The sequence below is a fragment of the Tursiops truncatus genome, chromosome 8 (genome assembly GCF_011762595.2).
Source record: "Tursiops truncatus isolate mTurTru1 chromosome 8, mTurTru1.mat.Y, whole genome shotgun sequence".
Lineage (NCBI taxonomy): Eukaryota > Metazoa > Chordata > Mammalia > Artiodactyla > Delphinidae > Tursiops > Tursiops truncatus.
In genome coordinates this window covers 102,117,945-102,135,962 of record NC_047041.1, presented here as the reverse complement: position 1 = coordinate 102,135,962, position 18,018 = coordinate 102,117,945, and the positions used below count along the sequence as shown (strand labels likewise).

Below are 18,018 nucleotides of genomic sequence, written 5' to 3'. Positions count from 1 at the left end.
GGTGGGGGAGCAGGTCGCGGGCTCTCCCCTTTCAAGCCGTGGGTGGTGGCTGCGGACCGAGGCGCGCTGGCTGCAAAGCAAGAAACGCACGAGGGCCTTCCCTGCTTGTTGAAAGCCTGTGTGAATTTCAGTCGGTTGCTATGGAAACCGGCCCGCGGTATCCCGGCATGCCTAGCCCCGAGCTGTCCAATTGTGAGCACTCCGACGGGCCCCTGCTGATGACGCATGCGGAAGCGTGGACAGGCTCTCGCCTCAGGAAAAAGGCTCGCCCGGCGCTTCTGGGAGCCCCGCGGCGGTGGACAGTACCGGCTGCCTCCGGCACCTCTCAGGGAGTCTCGGACGTGAGGCCGGAGGCCCCACTCCCCGCGGGTGCGTAACGCCAACCCTGGCGCCTGGTTCGCCCTCCCCGGCCAGTGGGTCGGAGCGGAGACTTAACCGGCCGGATGCGTGCCGGGGGCCGCGGGACCGGTGCTGGCCGTGGAAGAGCCAGTGATTGTCCCGCCCGCGCCCGCGCGTACGCAGATGGAGCGGGACGGGGGGCTCTCGGCGCGCCGTAGAGGGGCTGTGTTGGCTTCTTCGAGGGTAGGGAAGAATCTTCCTTTCGAGGAGGCCTGCCCTCGACATGCTCACTTTCTGAGAGATAAACTGCCTGTACACAGTGCCTTATAATTTGCTTTTCCATTCCTTACCGCTTGCAATCTTTATTATTCTCTTTTTATACCCAAGGTAAGGAGGGGGAGGTTGTGATTTAATTCAGCTCACCCAGTAGACTCAGACTGCTGGAGAGACCTCCCTCAACCCCTCACCCTTTCTGGTCCGGAAAGGTAGGACTTACCTACCGCTGCATCTTCCAAAATTAATATATTTAACAGTGAAGAGGAATTGCGAAGTTTGGGAAATGCAGGAACTGAGGCTTGAGAATGGGAAAGATGAGGCTGGTTTGGAGAACCGAAGTTTTCAGGTCAGGGTCAGATCATTTGTGAAATCATTGAGGAATGTTTCGAAACTGTCCTCTAGGCTAGGCCAGTTAATTTACTTGAATTGACGTTTGCTACCACTACAGAGGCCGGGGGCTACCAAGAAGTAAAAGCCAATCCCTGCCCTGCAAAAGTTTGTTTGGTTTAATTTGTATTTGCAAATCCTCCAGTCATCGAATGAGTTAGTACTGTGCTAGGCGAATAAAGCGCATGTGCAGCCCAGCCCTGGTGAGGCTTACAGACTGGTTGGGGAGACAGACATGAGAATGGGCCAATAGACATGTAAATAAATAAGGAAGGGTGTCTACACGGAACTAAAGGACTACAAGAGAAGTGCCCAGACAAGCATATCACAGTGAACCAGAAGCCCCCAGTAGACAAAGAGATGATCTGTTGAGAAGACTATTTATTCTTCCTCTTGAGTGATCTTTTGGCCGCACTTGGCACTGTCACGTCTCCTTCATTCTGAAGTTCTCTCCATGCTTTGAGTTTTCCCTCCTCCACCTCTTGCTACTTTCCTTCTGTTTTGCAGGGGTCGCATCATCTGCCCCTTTGGTGACCCTGGGAGTTCCATCACGAGCCCCTTCTCACTCCACACATTCTGCCTTGCTGGTTGCACCCTCTCCCAAGGCCTGAAGAACTCACTATATGTGATGACCAGATCTCTGCAGCCCAGATTTCTCTCTGAGGCTTAGACCCAGGTGCCCCCAACCCTGCCCCTTCTCTCCTTTCGGGGTCTTTGCTCACACTACTTACTCTGGTTAAATGCTCCCTCCCTCAACCAGCTCAGCTCATCTGTCTGGCCCATCTTCCTCTGCCCTCAAAACTGCAGCAGGCTCCAGGTCCCAGTTTAGCTGTCTCTCCCATATGCCCCTCATCTTAACTCTTCTCACCCCACAGTAATGATCTGCTTCTTGGCCTCTCTCTCATCCAGGAACTTGTAAACTCCTTGAGGTCAGAGACTGTCTTTCTGTCACACTTGTGCCTGCCTCCTACCGTGGTGTCTGATGGTACCTAGCATATATTAGATTTTCAATAAAGATTAAATGAGTGAATAAATGAAGGAATGCTTAACAGTGTTCAGTGTTGCTGAGAAGTCAACCTGAGGTAAGCACCAAAAAATACTGGCATTAGGTACAAGGAGGTCATCTGTTAACTCTGCAGGATCAGTTTCAGCTGAGAGCGATGATACAGAAACAGACTAGAACAAGCGGGAGGTGAAAGTAGGAAGAGCAAGGCCTGGAAAAGGTGGAAAACGGGGGGCGATTGAGTGGAGTGGGGTGAAGTTTTGTGTTTCTGCTTTTTCTATATGGTGGGAAATTCCTGAGCGCGTCTAAAGTTTCATGGGACAGAGCTGTCAAGAGGGAGAGTGGAGGATGCAGAAGACGGGAGCACTGATGACGTGAGGTCTTAGAGGAAGCAGAGGGAGATAGGATTTGAGCACGGTGAGAAGATGAGCATTGTAGAGTGTTCTCAGGAAGAGAAGTGGTGGCATCATAGGCAGAAGGAGCAGCACGGTGGGCGGGGGGCGCTGGGTAGGAAGTGCATGGTATATTTGAGAACTAAGCATTAGAAGGTGGGGTGAAGGAGCTGGACCAGCAGTTCAAGTCCAGTCTATGCAGGGCCTTGAAAGCCCCAGTCAGATGTTTGGGCCCAGTCCCACAGACAGTGGGGAGCCCACCTTGGCCTTTCCCATCTTATGGATCGTCACCTTGGCCACTGTTCCCGGGATTGGGATCACTGGCAGCGTCCAAGGGCATGGGCATTTCTGTGGTTCCCAGGCTTCGGGAGATGTGCAGGCAGGGCCACTTGCACCTGCCCCACCCAGTGTGTGCCCAGGGTGTGGCGAGTCCAGTCACCCCCCCGGTTGTCCCCGTCAGCAGTGAGGCTTGGTTTGACTTCCCAAGTGGCCACTTTCCCGCTCAGAGCTGTGGGCAGTGGCGAGTGATGGCTCCACTCCTACTCCCAGAGCCCAGATGCCCGTCCAGCCTCCAAGCAAAGACACAGAGGAGATGGAAGCAGAGGGCGACTCAGCCGCCGAGATGAATGGGGAGGAGGAAGAGAGCGAGGAGGAACGGAGCGGCAGCCAGACCGAGTCCGAGGAGGAGAGCTCAGGTGAGCCCCACACGCCCGCGTGCCGCCCGCCCCCGCTCTGCCCGCCCTGACTGGCCTCTTGTCCCAGAGATGGACGATGAGGGCTACGAGCGCCGCCGCAGCGAGTGCGTCAGTGAAATGCTGGACCTGGAGAAGCAGTTCTCGGAGCTGAAGGAGAAGTGAGCAAGGGACCCTGGGGCCGGGCAGGGCTGGCTGGGGCCTGCTGTGGAGCGGGCGCTCCGCTCGTGTTTGACGGGCGAGCACACGGGTGCGCGGCTGCCTCTTACCTCCCAGGTTGTTCAGGGAACGGCTGAGTCAGCTGCGGGTGCGGCTGGAGGAGGTGGGAGCTGAGAGGGCGCCCGAATACACAGAGCCTCTCGGGGGGCTGCAGCGGAGCCTCAAGATCCGCATTCAGGTGGCAGGTGTGTGCCCTGTTCCCCTACCAGAAGCCATGGCTCTCTGGCCCCTTCCCCTCTCGTCCCTGCTCGGCCTCACCCGTGCCCCTGGCCCCCCTTTATGGGCCCCTGGGTCCCTGGCCAAGCAGGACCTCCCACTCCCTCCCTCCACAGGGATTTACAAGGGCTTCTGTCTGGACGTGATCAGGAACAAGTACGAGTGTGAGCTGCAGGGAGCCAAGCAGCACCTGGAGGTGAATGTGCCGGGCGCTGGGCGCTAGGTGGGGACGGAAGTGGCCACCCCGGCCTGCCTGGCTGAGCCACTCCGCCTCTTCCAGAGTGAGAAGCTGCTGCTCTACGACACCCTGCAGGGGGAGCTGCAGGAGCGGATCCAGAGGCTGGAGGAGGACCGCCAGAGCCTGGACATCAGCTCTGGTGAGGCGAGCGGCTGGCTGGGCACCCCTGCCCCAGGCCCTGTGCTTTCAGTGCCTGCCCCCCATCTTGGCCTCAGCTTCCCTGCCTGCACAGGGGGGTTGTAAGAGGACCTGCTTCGTGGTCACTGTGGGGACTGAATGAAAGCAGCCAGGGAAGCGCCTAGCCCAGAGCCTGGCACACAGTGGGGACTCAGGAAGAGCGGGTCCCCTGCCCCCCTGCTCAGTTTCCAGAACGGAGGTGTCATTCTGACACACGCACATGCCATGGCCAAGTCCTCTCCATGTCCACAGGCCGACGTTCATACAGGGCACTGGGGAGGGAGGAATTATTATCGTACCCCTGTCCATGAAACAGATGAAGAGAGCGAGCCTCACAAAATCACAGTGACCTCTTTCCCAGGGTTGAACTCAGCTTCCAACCCCAAGCCCAGGCTTCTCTGCACTGCCCTGGTTGGGGTAGGGGCGCGAGTGATGGGGAAGGGCTGGCCTGGCCCGGGTGAGGGACACAGGCTACAGGGGTGGGGCGTCCTGGGATGGCCGGCACCCCAATCCTGACCCTGGTCTGGGGCACAGAGTGGTGGGATGACAAACTGCACGCCAGAGGCAGCTCGAAGACCTGGGGCTCCGTGCCGCCCAGCAAGAGGAAGAAGGCCCCTCTTGTTTCCGGTATCCTTTCCCCCATGGTGGCCCGAGCTGGGCGAGAGGTCAGGGCGGAGGAGGGTGGAGGGACACGCAAGACAGAGGCAGACCAGACTCATTTATGGTCATCTGGCATCCTGTGGCCATGTCCAGTCAAATCCAGCCGTCAGGGATTTTTTGCGGGGTCCTCCTAGGCTGTGTGGACCGTAAAAAAGTAGAAACATCCATCCAGAGATTTCGCCGTAATTTCCGGAGTGAGCTCTCCTTTGAGGCCCTTCTGGCTTTCCCATGACGTCCCAGGCTTTCCCACCCCCATGCCTTTGCTGACTTTCCGTTCTCCTATCGGCTGCCTTTGCCCGTGTGCCTGCTCAGTGCTTGTCTCGGTTGTTACTTCCTCCACGAAGCCTCTCCTGGTTTCCCCGCCGAAATGGCTATTTAGATATTACCCCTGTACCTAAACTGGGGCACCTGCCTCCCATCTGGGCATGGTCATCTCTGCCTCGCCCCAGGCGTGCGTCCCTTTGGTCCAGGGCCTGCTGTGCCTTCCTCCCTCCTGGCACAGCAGCACGGAGTTGAACTGAATTGAATTCTCTTGTGCACCCACCCCACCCCTCATATTCCTGCAGCAACCAGATTCTCAGGGCACTGACCTCCTGGTGGTGGGAATCAGGTTCACGCAGGGAGGGAGGGAAGAATCTGGACTGCAGAGACTTGAAGGGTGAATGGGAGGTGAGGGTGTGGAGACATCAGGGGGACAGAGTGGCTGGTCCCCACAGGGGAGTGTGAGACCGAAGGAGGGTTGTTTTCAGGACAGAGGAGACTAGAGTCTCTTTGTAGATGGGGAAAGGGGCCAGATCCCTGAGTGGGTGGCATGGACCTTGGCCTTCTGACCTTGAGACCGGAGAATAGGTGAGGGGAGCTGAGGAGTGGTAGGGTTGAGACTGGAAGGCCCCCGTGGAGTGGGTGAAATAGGCCATAGCCATGCCACCTCTCCACCCTGCCGAGAACCCGGGGGCCAAGAGGTAGGAGGTGGAGCCTGAGCTCTTAACTAGGTCCTCGGCTCCCTGCCCCGATGTCCACAGCACCGCCTCTTCTGAGTGTTGGAGCTCCCGGGCCAAGGCCCGTCACCTGCCCCCTCCACCAGGCTTCCTGCTTCCTTGACCCCCATTGCAGGCCCTTACATCGTGTACATGCTGCAGGAGATCGACATCCTGGAGGACTGGACAGCCATCAAAAAGGTGGGTCCGGTGCTGCCTGTCTCAGGATGGGGGCTGGCAGTGCAGTGCCCCCTCCCCAACCAGATGCCAGCTTTGGGCTTTGCAGGCGCTCCACGTGTGGACTTCCTGAGGGCCTGGGAAGCTCTCTGCTCAGCCCTCGGCACCCTCTGCCTTCAGCCCAGGTTCCCTGGCATTGCTTGAGCTCACAAGCCTCGTTTGGCCTGAGGCTGTTCCGGAGGAGGGAGTTCCTAGTCTACATCAGCCCCTTGTTGCAGGGCAGGTTTTGATGGGGGTGGGGGTAAAGGGAGGGCAGGAAGGCGGGAAAGCAGCTGGGCTGCCTGAGTCTCTGACTGGAGAGCACATCAAACATTTGCCTAGAAGGGGTCTTATACCCCGGCAACCCCTCTAGTGCAGCCCGGACCCAGCAGCACCTCCACCTCAGAAAGGCTGATGGTGGAAGGGGGATTTGCCAAGCTGGAGGCAGGCTCTCAGGGGGGTTTTCTTCTTACCCACCCAGGCAAGAGCAGCTGTGTCCCCTCAGAAGAGAAAATCAGATGGTAAGAACCGGCAGGGTCGGGACTTCCCTGACGCTCCAGTGGTTAAGACTCCACGCTTCCACTGCAGGGGGCGCGGGTTCGATCCCTGGTCAAAAAAACCCACAAACTACTGGGGTTGTTCTTCCTCCCCCAGCCCAGCCTCCAGGAAAGGAGCCCAGAGGGAGGCAGGGACTGTGTCAGATCAGTGACCTGAGAGAGTCAGGACGGTCTGGGTGTGAGGGCATTGTGGGAGCTACGGTGGGGGTGAGTAATGGGGCTAGGTGATGGACCCGCCCCGCCAGCTCTGGTTAGGGAGGGTGGAGTGCTGAGCCCTAGCAGCCGGCCTGGCGGGCCCAGAGTACCAGAGAGGCCCAGGAATCAGCGGTGTGGAGCTGACCTGTGCCCTCCTGGCCTTGCCTGCTCTGGGCCAGACTGAGGCCACTCCTCTCAGTGCCGCACATGAAGTGCCTGCTTCCCTCTTGGTTCGGCGTCCTCTCACCTGCAGTGGTTTTTCCCTTCCTGTGTACCCCCAGGACCTTGACCCTGCTGTTCACAGCCAGGGGGCCCTTGGAGCAGCTGGCAGCAAACCCAGCATTTGAACTTACCTGCTGCAGAAAGGCAGACTGACAGGCCCCTCAGCGTCTGCCCAGCCAGCCCTGCAGTGCTGCTGTGGCCCTCCCCTCCAGCCGCCACTGGTCTGGACTCCTCCTCTGCCCCTCCTCGGGGCCCTGTTCAACTGTGGCCTGGAGCTGCCTTAGCCAGGCAACACTGTCTCCTCCATCCCCGGCCAGCCCACCACCTGCCCCCACCGAAGGTCAGCCTTCGCGGTGCCCTCCCTGATGAAGATGTGTCTCATCTTAAGCCAAAGCAACATCCTTTCTGCTGACCTTGGACCCGGCTCCCTAGTCACCGAGCCAGTGAGCTGGGTCCCACTTCACGGGAACTCTGGGCCAGAAATGATATTTGGGGGACCTTTGTGTCCTGGCTGTTGTTGGAGGTGAGAAGGCAGGCTCCCCAGGTCTTCCTTCTCAAGGCGGTTCCTGGTGTCCGCCTCCCAGATTTCAGGGACTGGAATTAAAACCTTTTCCGGGACTCTGGCGTGACCGGCGTGTGTCTAATTTACCTTGCAAGGGAATCGGGGCTCTCATGGAGAATGCTTGTGACAGGCAGTCTCTTCTGGGGTCCCTGGTACCTCTTCTCACTGCCTAGCGGGAGCCTACCCACTCGAACTTGGAGTATAGGCTGGGGAAGGGGGGTTCTCCCACTTGCCTGCTCCCCAGAGGTTGGGGGGCTGGGCCCTGGACTGCCTGGTGCTGGTGAGCAACGTCTGAAGCAACATGTGGCACAGGCAGAGCACGTGGCCTTGGGTGGGGACGGGGACTGGGTACTCGGTGCTTGGAGACTGGATCATGTCTGCACCTGCCCCAGTCACTTGGCAGATTGGCAAGGCAGGCTGGCAGAGCCTGTGTGCGTGGGAGGCAGCTGGCAGCAGCGCCATGTTCTGACGACCTCACAGCCAGACTCCCCCCTGTTTAGCGCTGACTGTTAGAACCGCCCCCAGAACCTCAGTTAAGCAAAGAGGTTAGTTTCCATGGAGACACAGCATCCTTTCTCCACGGCAACCTGAAATCCCAAAACGCAAGTTAAGCTCAGGAATGCGTCATCGGTGACCTGTAGGGGGCGCTCTCCCACAAGGCTGAGCTCAAGACCGTGGACAGATGAGCAGTTGACCACAGACCTAAAGATGCCCCAAAGGCGAGGCCTGTGGGGACCTAGATAGGCCCTGCTTAACCCCTTTCTGCCCACCTGTATGATTCGAGGAGGCTGGCAAGGCTTTAGGACGCACTGTGTGGAGGTGGTAGCCCCACAGCTGGGGCCCTCGGAGGGCCACTTGCATGGAGACGATCCCTGCCCCCAGAGGCTGGGCCCAGAACAGAGGAAGCAGGCACTGCCCGGGCTGAGTGGACACACAAGAGTTAACTGGCGGCTGTGACAGGGCGAACCGCCCTCAGGAAGTGTTACTCACCACTGGGAATGTGAGTGCTCTTGCCTTGGGGGCTGGATTCTCTTCCTGAGTCCCCGGAGATACCGAAGGAGCTCCCAGCCATGGAAGCCCCTGGAGAGTCTGGAGCAGGCCTTCTCGGAGCCCCCAGCCCAACCAGCTTCGCACCTGGGCACCTGGAGAGAGAAAAGTTAGTGAAGTTGGAAGGGCAACCCGCTGGGGCAGGGGCGGGGGGACCACAGAACTGGGTCTATCCTGGGGCAAGGAGGGGGAGAGGGTTGGGCAAGGTTCCCAGCCCCTGGCCCCCTGCTCAGGTCTGGCGCCTGCCCCCAGGCCAGCGCAGGACCCGCTGTACGATGTGCCTGATGCCGGCGGGGCACGAGCAGGTGGGCCTCAGCAGCCCGGGCGCACCGTGAGCCTGCGGGAGCGCCTGCTGCTTACCCGGCCCGTGTGGCTGCAGCTGCGGGCCAACGCCGCGGCCGCGCTGCACGTGCTGAGGACCGAGCCCCCCGGGGTGAGTCTTCCCCCACCCCTGGGGCTGGTGGCCGAGGGTGGGAGGGAGCGGGGCTGGACGCGGAGGTCCTGAGCCTCCGACCCCTGTCGACTCGCAGACATTCCTGGTACGGAAATCTAACACTCGCCAGTGCCAAGCCTTGTGCATGCGGCTGCCCGAGGCCAGCGGCCCCTCCTTCGTCTCCAGCCACTACATCCAGGAGAGCCCTGGGGGTGAGAGGGACCGGCCTGGAGGGAGGGGCTGGAAGCCATCAAGGCAGGGCACCGGGGTTCCCCAGAGAACAACCTCACTTCCCGTCTCTCAGGCGTCTCCTTGGAGGGCTCAGAGCTTGTGTTCCTGGACCTGGTCCAGCTCATCTGTGCCTACTGCCACACCCGGTGAGCCTGCCTGCAGGGCGCCTGCTGTCCATGGGGCCCTGCTCCCTGGGATACCCTGTCCTCCTCCCACACAGACGCTCTCAGTGCCCACAGCCCGGAGCTTTCCTCACTCCTGACTTTTTGCTCCCCTCTCCGGCCTCAGGGACATTCTTCTCCTCCCGCTTCAGCTCCCCAGAGCCATCTGCCAGGCAGCCACCCGCAAGGAGCTGGAAGCCATCTCCCATCTGGGCATTGGTAAGGGCTCCCCTGCTACCCGTTGCTCAGATGGACAAGCTGAGGCCAAGAGGGAAAGGGAAGGCATGGGCACACAGCCTGAAGCCTGTGCCTTTCCCTCGGTTGGGCCCCCTCCCTGAACCCCCTGAGGCCCCAACCTGTTTCTCTTTCCTAGAGTTCTGGAGCTCCTCCCTCAACACCAAGGCTCAGCCAGGCCCATCTGAAGGCCCACTGCTGCCCAGGCTGAAGCCCCGGTCCCCACAAGAGCTGGACCAGGGCACTGGAGCTGCCTTGTGTTTCTTCAACCCCTTGTTCCCAGGGGACCTGGGCCCCACCAAGCGGGAGAAATTCAAGAGGAGCTTCAAAGTGCGTGTGTCCACAGAGACCTCCAGCCCCCTGTCTCCACCAGCTGTGCCGCCTCCCCCAGTCCCAGTGCTGCCAGGGACAGCCCCCAACCAGACAGAAAGGTTGCCCTCTCACCAGCTGCTGCGGAGGGAGAGCTCAGTGGGGTACCGTGTGCCAGGGGGCACCGGCCCCAGCCTCCCGCCACTGCCTTCCCTCCAGGAGGTGGATTGCGGCTCCCCCAGCAGCTCAGAGGAGGAGGGGGTGCCAGGGTCCCAGGGGAGCCCAGCAACCTCACCCCGCCTGGGCCGCCGGCGGCCGCTGCTTCGGTCCATGAGCGCTGCCTTCTGCTCCCTGCTGGCGCCCGAGCGGCAGGTGGGCCGGGCAGCCGCAGCGCTGATGCAGGACCGACACACAGCCGTGGGCCAGCTGGTGCAGGACCTACTGACCCAGGTGCGGGCCGGCCCTGAGACCCAGGAGCTGCAGGGTATCCGCGAGGCGCTGAGCCGGGCCCGAGCCATGCTGAGCGCGGAGCTGGGCCCGGAGAAGCTGCTGCCACCAGAAAGGCTGGGTGAGACTCCAGCCCGGGGCTCTGCCGGTTCAGCACTATCTCCCCATTCCACTCTCTCTGCCTCCCCACACTGCCAGCCTGTCTCTCGGTCTGTTCTGCGGCTTTACAAACCCACCTTGTCTCACCACCATTCAAGCAAATTCTGTCCACCGCCTGCCTCCCTGTCACCAAGTTTCCAAATCTTTTTTTAATTTATTATTTATTTTATTTATGGCCGCGTTGGGTCTTCGTTGCTGCATGCAGGCTTTCTGTAGCTGCGGCGAGCAGGGGCTTCTCTTTGTTGTGGTGAGCAGGCTTCTCATTGTGGTGGCTTCTCTTGTTGTGGAGCACGGGCTCTAGGCTTATGGGCTTCAGTAGTTGTGGCGCACAGGGTCAGTAGTTGTGGCACACGGGCTTAGTTGCTCCGCGGCACGTGGGATCTTCCTGGACCAGGGATCGAACCTGTGTCCCCTGCACTGGCAGGTGGATTCTTAACCACTGCGCCACCAGGGAAGTCCCAAGGTTCCTCCTCTTTTTCATCCCTCTCCTCTCCTGATCATGCCCTTCCTCCCAGGGACTCTGCCCCCCTGGTTCCCCTGACCCCAGCCTACCTCTCCCCCACAGAATGCGTCCTGGAGAAGTCGCTGCATCGCTCCGTGCTCAAGCCTCTCCGGCCCATCCTGGTGGCCCGCCTGCGGCGCCGTCTTTCCACCAACGGCTCCCTGGGCCGCCTGGCTGAAGGCCTCTGCCTGGCCCGGGCCCAGGGCCCCAGAGCCTTCGGGTCCCACTTAAGCCTGCCCTCCCCAGTAGAGATGGAACAGGTGCGCCAGAAGCTGCTGCAGCTACTTCGTGCCTACTCACCCAGCGCCCAGGTCAAGCGGCTCCTGCAGGCCTGCAAGCTGCTCTACACAGCCTTGAGGACCCAGGCAGGTATGCCCCCTCCCACCACCTCCCACTGGCTCCTGCCAAGTCAGAGGCAGGCCACCAGGCAGAGGCTCCAGGAATGGCACAGCAGGGAGGGGGAAAAAAAAAAAAGGGTCCAACCCTCCCATTTCACAGATGGTAAAACTGTGGCCCAGAAAGCAGAGTATCCACTCCCCAGGCCTTGCCCCCTGGTTGCCATAGGGACCACAGTGCCCAAGGCCTGGCAGGCGGAGGGGAGGGTCCTTGTCTAAGATAAGTAGCGGATTCTGACCCTGGGGTCCCAGAGGAGCCTGAAGCTTCCTCCTCCACCACCACAGGGGAGGGTGCAGGGGCCGATGAATTCCTCCCACTGCTGAGCCTCGTCCTGGCCCAGTGCGACCTTCCTGAGCTGCTGCTGGAGGCCGAGTACATGTCAGAGCTGCTGGAGCCTGCCTTGCTCACTGGAGAGGGTGAGGAACCCCGCAACACGCCCCTTCTGTCTGGGTGGGGCTGGGGCGCCCTGACTGAGCAGAGGAGGCGGAAGGAGCAGGTCACTCACGCCCAGCCTGAGCCGCATTCCTCCCCTTGTGTCCCAGGCGGCTACTACCTGACCAGCCTCTCGGCCAGCCTGGTCCTGCTGAGTGGCCTGAACGAGGCCCACACCCTCCCGCTGAGCCCCTCGCAGGAGCTGCAGTCCTCCCTCAGCCTCTGGGAGCAGCGCCGCCTGCCCGCCACCCACAGCTTCCAGGTAACAGGACTGGCCACCCCCGGGGGGAGTCTGGCATTGTCTGGCGCAGTCCTCTCCTTTGCCCAATGAGACCCAGGAAAGGAGGGGGAAGGGGAAAGGCCAGTCCTGCATTAGCCCACGACAGAAACAGCGCCCCGTGCGTAACACACGTCCGAGCCAGGCTTTCTGGAGGCTGCGTTCCACGAGCCGGCACTGTGCTCAGTGCTCTGGCGGCTCAGCCTTGAATCTTCACAGAAACTCTGAAGTGGGATCATTATTATCCCCATTTTACAGATGAGGAAACTGAGACATGACATGGGGAGGGAAAGGGACACAGGCAGATCCTGGCTTCTGGCCCCCAACTGGACTCAGGCTTCCAGCCCGTGACCCCCATACCCTCCCATCTGGGCTCAGGCGTGGTGTCCTCAGAGCCAAACAGCATCTCTGCCCTTCACCCTCCTTCCATGCAGTCAAGAGACCCTTTCTAGCCTTGGCTAAGAGTCCAGATTTGATAGCCAGATCCTGGATCCAAATGCTGGCTCTGCTGCTTTTTGGCTCTGGGAGCTTGGGCAAGTTATATAACCTCTTTGTGCCTCAATTTTCTTGTCTATAAAATGGGGTAATAGTATCTACCTCCTGGGGTTGATATTTGGATGAAATGGGTTAATTCAGGACAAGTACTGAGGGCGCAGAGTAAGCTCTACCTGAGTAGGATTGTTAGGCTGTAGAGGCCTGCTGGGGCGTCCTTCCAGCCTGCAGCTGTGACCCGCTAGCCCAAGCACATCCCTCCCTTCCTCAGAGCCCCTGCTCAGAGCTCACCTTATTCACAAAGCTGTTGCCACTGGTTCTACCACTGGATATGTACCATCCCAGCCCTGTTCCTGCAGAGCTTCTACTGAGACCTCAAGCTTTGCAGCCAGATTCGCACCAGGCAGGACTGAGTTCTTGATTTTGCTTCTCCTGCACAGCACCTCCTCCGCGTAGCCTATCAGGACCCCAGCAGTGGCTGTACCTCCAAGACGCTAGCCGTGCCCCCAGGGGCCTCGATTGCCATGCTGAATAAGCTCTGTGCCACCAAGTTCCGGGTGACCCAGCCTGATACTTTCAGCCTCTTCCTATACAAGGAGGAGGACTACCACCGCCTGCCCCCCGGAGCCCTGGCCCACCAGCTCCCCACCACCGGCTACCTCATCTATCGCCGGACAGAGTGGCGCGAGACCCAGGGCACCTCCCCGGGGGCTGCCCCAGAGGAGGGCAGTGGGAGGCCAGAGGCAGAGGGCAGGGAGCAGGAGAAAGGGGGCCGGGGAGATGGGGACACCAAGGTCAAAGCCAGTCCCAGGGACAGCAGGGGAGAGTCTGAGACGATGGCCGAGGGGGGCGAGGACCAGGCCAGGGGAGGCCCTGCCCAGCCAAGGGGGCCAGAGGCTGAGGGAAGCCAGGCAGCAGAGGAGTAGCTGGGAGTGGGCAGAAGGGCCATTTGGGGCAGAAAACTCTGAGCCTGGGGGGAAGGCCTTTCAGAGCCATCCACCCCACTGGCCAAGGCACAGCCCCCTAGTCTTCCCCACCCCGGGCCGCTCCGTGTCTGCCACCTCCTCTGACTGTCTAGCCCTCTGATCACACCTGCTGGGAGGTGCCTGGACTGGCCACATCTGGGCACTGGAGTAAAGCCCAGGGGGTTTTGAGGGGGGGCCCAGACGAAGGGCCCAAGGCCCCTTGGCCTCTCATCCTTCTCCCCCAGCTGGAGGCCAGCCGTCCCGCAGTGGTGAGTGTGCCCAACAGGGGACAAATCAAACAGGGGCCTGACCTCTGGCAGTGGAGGGTGGGGCTTCAAGGCCCTGAAAGGCCCCACCCACTCCTGGGTGTCAGGAGGATTTGGGGAGGCAGCAAGATGTTGGGGCCCAGTGCTGCCCAGACCACCTGGAGGCCAAGCACCTCCAAACCTCAGTGTCCTCATCTGTGAAGTCGGGGTGCTACTGCTGCCCTACCTTCTCCCAGAAGTCTTCCATGGGTCAGAATGGATGGTTTTGTGGCAAAGCAGAGCTCAGACTAGGGGAAAGGGGCCTGCTAGCAACACACATACACACACCTCTCCAAGGGTCTGCTCTTCACTCTCACAGAAGGGAGAGGCTCTCCAGGCAGCCCTGGGGACTGGGTCGGGTCCAGCTGAGAGAACACCCACATTCTGGTCTTCCCCCAAGATGGGAAGTCCTCCCAGGCACTGTGATGTCCCAAGGGAATGGGACAGAGGAGACAGGCTTCTGAAGTGAGGTGAGGATTCGGAAATCATCTTCTCTGCACTTGACTCTCTTGGACCTCACAAGAGCTTTACGGGACACAGGGCCTGGCTTTTTACCCACTGAGGCTTGGGAAAGTGACTCCTAAGACACCACACAGGAGGCCATTGGGATCCCCACACCCAAACCAGGGGTCAGGTTCCAGCTACTCCTTGTGTTCTAAACCACCAGTAAATTAACCCTCAAGGTCCGGTAGACCCCAAAGGGAGGCCCGGATCAGGCAACAAATGAGCAAAGAAAATACCAGCAACAACCACAAGGGGGTGCACATGGCTCAGGAAGCTGCCGAGAGGGTGACCTGATGGACGAACGCAGCTCCAGGGCAGCGGCAGTGTAGGTGGTCACGGGGTTTGCAGTCTGGCAGCTGCCAGGCAACTTGGGGACAGTGCCAGGGCCAAGACCTCTGGCCCTCAGCTGTCTTGGGAGTCAGGGGTCTGAATGAGGCCAGCCTCAGGGGACCACTCCCTGGGAAGGAACTAGCCCCTGGTGGAAGGAGGACCCTAGCCAGTCTCTGAGGTGCTCCCTCAGACACTGAGCACAAAGGGACATCAGCTCATATATCAGACATGACAGCTGGAAGGTAGAAATCCTGGACATTGGGATTTCAGACCCTCCAGATACAGCCCAGGTTGCAGGGCTGCCAAATTTCTCACTAGGCCATCAGCAGCTCTAACTTCCCCCACTTCTACCCGCCCCCCACAAGCTTCTCGCTGGTGGGGAGTCTCCCTTCACTCTTTTGTATGTCCCCCCCAGTCCCGCACCCACCCGAGTGCCCTGTACAGTGCTGGGCACTCCACAGGCGCACAATAAATGTTGTCCACTAATTGGAGTTTGATAACTAAGAGGGAAGGGCAGCGGGCTGGGAGGTTAAGGGAGGGCTGGGTTCTGGGAACCAAACACAGGATGTCTCAAGTTCAGTCTCAGAGGAAGGACCTGGAATGGTTGCAGGGGGTGTTCAGAGAACCCCAGGGCCGGATGAAGAGCTGGTCTCATGGGAACTAGGGCTGGCTGAGGCTTCTGGGCCCCTGCGAGGGGGCCTCTGCAAGCCCTTCCCACCTCCTTCCCATGCTCAGTCCTAATTCCTGGCTCTGAGAATTCAGCATGCCCCCAGCAGTGGCTCATTGGAGCACTGCCAGGCCCTGCCTGCTCCCTGAATCTTCTGGTTTACCTTCTGAAGAAATTCTGATGGGTTAGGGGTCCCGGCCAGATAAATCAGCATGACCAAGGGTCATGAGACAGGGGTTGGGGCTCCAGGCAGGGCAGGCAATGACAGGCTGGTCTAGAACTGATCTTATTGTCCCCATTTTATAGATGAGGAAACTGAGGCTTGCTCAGGCAAAGTGGCTTGTTACAGGGCAGAGGACTCAGACACCAGGTTCCGTGGAGCTTCGGATTCTGCAATCCTCCAAAACAGAAGGAGTTGTTTACTCATCCACTCAGCAATCCGTTGTGTCCGTATGGACCAAGCATCCGCAGCCCCAGCCAGAGGGAGACAGCTGTGATCTGGGCAGTAACGGCCTACTGTGCGCTCAGACTCTGTACTGCCCCCCCCCCCCACTCCCACTACTGCCTTCCACCTTTGGCCTTCTGGAAGAGGAAGTCAGGGCTCTGAGAGGTGCCGTGCCATTTCCAGCATCCACTGCTGCAGGGCAGGGCTGGAACCCTGACGCTTGGATCTCTGGAGGAGCAGCAGAGTCATTTCCTCACTTGGAAATGTTGCACTTATCACCTCACAGTAGTTCCCTGTGTGAGTTTGTTTATTGTCTGTCTTCCTCACCAGAAGGCCAGAGCCAAGTCGGCCTTGTTCCCTGCTGAATCTTGGGGGCCTAGAACAATGCCTGGCCCGGAACTGGCATGTAGTAAATATATGTGGAGTGATTGAAGACTCAGCCTAACTGTTCATCCCATGGCTTGGGACATGGGGCGGCACATCCTCCATTGCTGCCACCAGGGGGCGGGCGTGCCCCACTCCCAGTCACATGCCAGATTCCCTTCTCTCCTGAGGCCCCACCCCCACCCCACCCCCCCGGGGACCCAGGGCATTCAGAGGACCTGTGCAGGGCCTGGTGCCAGGAAGGGCCCTGGGACCATCCTGCGAATGGGGATCCTGCTAATGGAGGTTGGGAAGGGAATGAGAGAGCGGCCTCTTCCCCCCAGGGCTCTCTGGCCAGGCAGGCTCAGGAGCCAGGCCTGTGGGGTGGCCTGAGAGAGGACCCTGCCAGGGTGGTGAGGAAAGCGGTCATTGAGACCCACAACACCCTGACTCAACTTCAACACCAAGCAGTTAACTCCCCGCCATGGCCTTGTGACCGCCTTCATGTCCACAGCTTAACACGCAAACACCCTGACTCACATTTGCACACAGGCTGTGTGACACCCTGCCCTGCCAGGGTCACCTACAGTGAAGCCTGAGCACCGCCACCCTTAACAGGAACACCCAGAGTGTTAGGACACCCTGACACTGTTAGCCATTCATGCCCTGCAGGATGGGACACAGTGACACACATTGGCCCCTCCCCTGAGCCACACCCTGACGCAGACATCCCTAGATCTGCAAACTCAGAGATATTCCCTCACACTCTCCCTCTCGGGTTCAGAATGTGACACCCTGACGCACATACATGGAGACAGGCCAACACAGAGACATGTGGTGACCTGCTCCACAAGGACCCTCATGGCACGCTTACACCTACCCTTGCAGGACTGCCGCTGACATACCCAAGGCCCCCTCTCGGACATGCCTGCTGCTTCCCCCGCTGCACAGGCGTGGAAGTGCAGACACACACACAAACTCAGAGACAAGTGCAGACACACACAGAGATACACATACAACATAACGACACACATACATTTTTGATGATGCAAAAGAGGTCCAAGTCCTTCTCCTGACTAATCTCACCCCCAGCCGTGGCCTATCCCTGCCACCACTCAGCTACCCCACCCCATGGTGGACCCTGCTGGGGGCTGGGAGTTGCTGAGAAGACCCTCTTGGGGGCGTGGTGACCCCACTGGCCAGGCAGAAGGCAGAGGCCGGCAGCACTGGGTGGGGAGGCCTGAGCTCATCAGATTCCAGCCTGAGTGATTCACGGGAAGTGCCTGGGGAAGGGGGGGGGAGACTGGTCCAGGGGCAGGGGCTTTGGAGGCCTGGGTGGGCTTCAGATCAGAGGGTCTCGGGTCCAGAGCAAGCCTCTGGTCTGGGAGGGGGGCTTCCCGAGGGGGTGGCCCAGGCTGAAGGGGTGTCTGCTGGGTCTGGCTCCTGGGAGGGGCTTAGGACACAGATCTGAGTCGCAGGATGAGACAATCAGTCCCTCCTGCCCACCCCGCCCATGGCCTGGGCCCCTGACCCCGTGCCTTCCCGGCCCCAGCAGCTGGGTGTCTTTAGCAGGGGTTAGGCCAAGGGTGGGGGGGCAGGGGTGGGGTGACCTTCACGGCCATCTTGGCCCCTTGGGCCGTGGGGCAGGCAGCCCGAATGGCCCCCAGAGGCCTCGAGGGGCTGAACCAGCCTGGCCCAGTCGGGGCCGACAGGGTTACAGACCCTCCCTGCCCTGCCAGGCAAGACCTCTGCCAGAGAGCTGAGAACGCGCTCCTGTCCCAGCGCCAGGGATGTTTTCCTGCTGAGATGCAGCCCTCTGCTCCTGCTGCCCCCGGAGCCCCTGCCTCCCAGGCCGGGCTGATGCTCAGAGGACACAGCTGCTCCTGCAGGGTGACAGAAAGAAAGAAAGGAGGGGACAGGGCGGGGGTGCAGGAAGTGCCTTTCTTGGAACTCTGCACCAAAATAGCCCACTCTGTTCCTACTCTGGGTCT

At 60.0% G+C, this 18,018-nt stretch overlaps 2 protein-coding genes across 11 annotated transcripts; both read left to right on the top strand.

Annotated features, from left to right (window-relative positions):
* The first annotated feature begins 210 nt into the window (after nt 1-210).
* On the top strand, nt 211-7,384 carry BRMS1 (BRMS1 transcriptional repressor and anoikis regulator). Of its 7 annotated transcripts, none has more exons than XM_019937575.3 (11): nt 211-369; nt 2,947-3,092; nt 3,160-3,250; nt 3,375-3,493; nt 3,641-3,720; nt 3,805-3,901; nt 4,474-4,566; nt 5,713-5,777; nt 6,274-6,313; nt 6,447-6,556; nt 6,826-7,384. In XM_019937575.3, exons 2-11 carry the CDS (start codon nt 2,954-2,956, stop codon nt 6,889-6,891), a joined length of 900 nt encoding a protein of 299 aa, XP_019793134.2. In that variant the 5' UTR covers nt 211-369; nt 2,947-2,953; the 3' UTR covers nt 6,892-7,384. The 7 variants fall into 7 exon arrangements, 6 of the variants coding, with proteins under 6 accessions (XP_019793134.2, XP_033717037.1, XP_019793137.2 ...); XM_033861146.2 differs by having other exon boundaries at nt 3,366-3,493; XM_019937574.3 differs by lacking the exon at nt 211-369 and adding an exon at nt 395-2,422 and having other exon boundaries at nt 3,366-3,493.
* Nucleotides 7,385-7,538: 154 nt separating this feature from the next.
* On the top strand, nt 7,539-16,094 carry RIN1 (Ras and Rab interactor 1). Of its 4 annotated transcripts, XR_012333621.1 has the most exons (11): nt 7,539-8,484; nt 8,628-8,808; nt 8,906-9,020; nt 9,113-9,185; nt 9,328-9,419; nt 9,574-10,311; nt 10,915-11,220; nt 11,532-11,663; nt 11,790-11,941; nt 12,889-13,682; nt 15,526-16,094. XR_012333621.1 is itself a non-coding variant. In XM_033861143.2 (10 exons), exons 3-10 carry the CDS (start codon nt 8,954-8,956, stop codon nt 13,372-13,374), a joined length of 2,046 nt encoding a protein of 681 aa, XP_033717034.1. In that variant the 5' UTR covers nt 7,539-8,484; nt 8,638-8,808; nt 8,906-8,953; the 3' UTR covers nt 13,375-15,038. The 4 variants fall into 4 exon arrangements, 3 of the variants coding, with proteins under 3 accessions (XP_033717034.1, XP_033717033.1, XP_033717035.1); XM_033861143.2 differs by lacking the exon at nt 15,526-16,094 and having other exon boundaries at nt 8,638-8,808; nt 12,889-15,038; XM_033861142.2 differs by lacking the exon at nt 15,526-16,094 and having other exon boundaries at nt 12,889-15,038.
* Nucleotides 16,095-18,018: the final 1,924 nt, after the last annotated feature.

Bases quoted from the DNA above. Each gene is read 5' to 3' on its own strand.
- BRMS1 (XM_033861146.2), top strand. From the start codon at position 2,954: ATGCCCGTCCAGCCTCCAAGCAAAGACACAGAGGAGATGGAAGCAGAG. The intron at 3,494-3,640 runs GTGTGTGCCCTG...CTCCCTCCACAG, and splicing joins GATCCGCATTCAGGTGGCAG to GGATTTACAAGGGCTTCTGT. The intron at 3,721-3,804 runs GTGAATGTGCCG...CGCCTCTTCCAG, and splicing joins GAGCCAAGCAGCACCTGGAG to AGTGAGAAGCTGCTGCTCTA.
- RIN1 (XM_033861142.2), top strand. From the start codon at position 8,399: ATGGAAGCCCCTGGAGAGTCTGGAGCAGGCCTTCTCGGAGCCCCCAGC. The intron at 8,485-8,627 runs GTTAGTGAAGTT...GCCTGCCCCCAG, and splicing joins GGGCACCTGGAGAGAGAAAA to GCCAGCGCAGGACCCGCTGT. The intron at 11,221-11,531 runs GTATGCCCCCTC...CCACCACCACAG, and splicing joins AGCCTTGAGGACCCAGGCAG to GGGAGGGTGCAGGGGCCGAT.